Source organism: Propithecus coquereli, unplaced genomic scaffold (genome assembly GCF_000956105.1).
Source record: "Propithecus coquereli isolate 6110/MARCELLA unplaced genomic scaffold, Pcoq_1.0 Scaffold24, whole genome shotgun sequence".
In the NCBI taxonomy this organism is placed as follows: domain Eukaryota; kingdom Metazoa; phylum Chordata; class Mammalia; order Primates; family Indriidae; genus Propithecus; species Propithecus coquereli.
Window position 1 is genome coordinate 3,095,856 of NW_012147952.1, and position 2,699 is coordinate 3,098,554.

A 2,699-nucleotide genomic window follows, 5' to 3' on the forward strand; every position below is an offset into this window, starting at 1 on the left:
ATATATATGTATATGTTTTAGACAGCGTGTGGTTGCTTTATTTTTATTACTTCATAAAATTACTTGGCAGTTAAAAGTTTAGTAACTCAAGTCAAAGGTTTAAGTCACTAATTTTACTTTTTTTCTCATCACTGTTGTGAACTTCATATCTGCTATTTATATGGAATAAACCAGTTCCCCATCTGTATTAGCCATTTTTCACTTGCGGTAACTGATACAAGAATAGATGCTCAGTTCCATTTAGCAAATGTTTCTCAGCCTCTCCTTTCTAGGCCAAGGAGATTCAAACATGGGTCAGGGAGCGTTTTACTCTCAAGGAAGGTGGATAAATGTACAGCAGATTTCCTAAACATTACTGAATTTACTCTTTGGAGGTTTTGAAATATCCTAACGTGCACAAATGTTTTTCTTCCCTCTGCAGGATACCATTGTGGCCTTAAAGGCCCTGTCTGAATTTGCAGCCCTAATAAATACAGAAAGGACAAATATCCAAGTGACTGTGACGGGGCCTAGCTCACCAAGTCCTGTAAAGTTTCTGATTGACACACACAACCGCTTTCTCCTTCAGACAGCAGAGGTGTGGACAAAGGGTTGTTATTTAAAAATCTGTGTAGATGATTCTTTATGCCGGACTACTTCTTTATTTCTAATCTGTTGACTCCAACCAAAGACTTGTTCCTGGAACCCCATAGAGGGATGGGGGAAAGTGGTACTCTCCTTGGTTGAATTTGCTGAGCTTTAGAAGGGTGGAGGGGATGAGAACTTTGGAAAGATTGTCGGAAAAGGAGAAAACATGGGCACTGTCACATTGGGAAACAATGTACCTTACCTATTGCATTTAATTCTTAAACCATCTCTAAGTACTTTTATGCCCATTGTACACATGATAAAACTGAGGCCAAGAGAGGTTAAGTAACATGCTCAAGATCATGTTACTAGGAATAGTAGATCTAGAATTTGAACTCACGATTCCAAAGACCATGTTTTTCCACATGGTCTTAGGAGAATCAATAGAGCCAGTAGTAGAATTCTTACTTTAAATGTCATATGAGAATATGCTAGTCTCTAACTTTATTCCCTTGGTTAACCTTGTGGGAAGTTGAGGACAGTGGATGAAGGTGGTAACTTAAAGGCTGGAAACTGAGGAATAGGGGTAATGGCAAAGGAAAAGAAGGAGTAAAGTTAGGCATAGTCACGGATGACACATCACTGTGTTCCCAGGAAGCCAGAGGATTAGGCTCTGGACATTTGTTTCTTGTCTTTCATCCTCCCAGCAGGAAAACAACCTGTCAAGAGCACTAATGTGTTCCCCCAAAACGGAGAGGCGAGGGGGCCTGGAGTGCGGGCACGTCCTCTGCCTTCACCTTACTTACCCGTTGACTCATAGCTTTTGATAAATGAGATCAAGCAAACGTGTTAGCACTTTCTATTAATTACTTCTGCTCCTAATGAGGGATAGCACTGGTCTCTTGTGCTTCTTGGAAGCATCTAGATATGGAAAATTAGCCTCATTCACTTTTTTTCGCCTTATTCAGCTTGCTGTGGTACAGCCAACTGCAGTTAATATTTCCGCAGATGGTTTTGGATTTGTTATTTGTCAGGTATGTAATAAAATGTTTATTTTTTAAAGTTAAATGTGACTACTTAAAATAATTCTTTGGTTTGGGGCATTGCTAAATCATTAACTTAGATAATTTGAATAAATTCATGATGACTTACTTCTGTGACTTATGAAAGATACATTACTCTCTTTAATAAAAAGTATTAGAGATGTTACCAGCTAGTGAGTAGACAGCAATTATATGGATTGATAATCTATTTGAAGAATATTTCTATAGCTATTTGCTTTTTGAAGTGAGGGTTAAAATCTTCCAATATGATTCATGTGAATCATTGGGTACTTCCACCTTTTTTTGTGAAAATATAGTTCAGAAATTATAATGTTAGTAGAGTTTCTACTATGATCTGATAAGCAAATACACATTTTTCACACAACTTCTTAATATTCATTGAACAATATAAAGAATATACAAGTTATTGACTTGAAGATAGGAAATGTGTCCCTTTCATGTAAAATCTTATATATTAATAATAGTAAATATAACAATTAGGGCATGATTATGTTCAATGCTTTGGCACAGGTAGATAATTCAAAGAAATCTTTTTTAAGGTGCAGTAAGAGCTACAATAAAATGGAAGTAGTATGAAAAATACTGAATGAAATAATTATTACACTAAATAATACATGAAAATCTTGGGGACTTTAAAATCATCTTATTGGAAACCCAAGATAATATGTGATAGGACCAAGAATGACTTTGTGCTTGGGTAGAAAAAGCAAACCAAACAAACCTTGAAGCACTTACTGAGAAAGTAGTAAAATGGCTATTATATAGAAAAAATACTTTTTCAAAAACAAGTACAATCACTCTAGTTGAGAGAACAGGTGCACTTGCATAGTAGGGCAGGTGTAACTTGCTAAGCAGGTATTGTTTGTAAATCTCCAAATAAGTCTAAGATTATTTTGCATGCTACTCAAAACACAGTAAACATTTTTTAAAAGTTGGGGAAAAATGATTACAGTGAAAAGGAATGATATTCAATGAAAAGGATAGAAAGAGAAAGTGAGTAATTTATATTGGTCTTTACTACAAAGATGATGGGAAGATTTTCGTTCTTTTTTTTTTTTTTTTTTTTTT

The 2,699-nt window shown here is 35.4% G+C and overlaps 1 protein-coding gene across 1 annotated transcript in view; it reads left to right on the plus strand.

The window, feature by feature from the left end:
* The window catches only part of CD109 (CD109 molecule), a 141,801-nt gene that overhangs the window by 121,753 nt on the left and 17,349 nt on the right, over positions 1-2,699 (plus strand). The window contains exons 26-28 of the mRNA XM_012646038.1: positions 273-331; positions 422-577; positions 1,536-1,601. Coding sequence (XP_012501492.1) covers positions 273-331; positions 422-577; positions 1,536-1,601 — 281 coding nt within the window. The remainder of the gene's footprint in view (positions 1-272; positions 332-421; positions 578-1,535; positions 1,602-2,699) is intronic.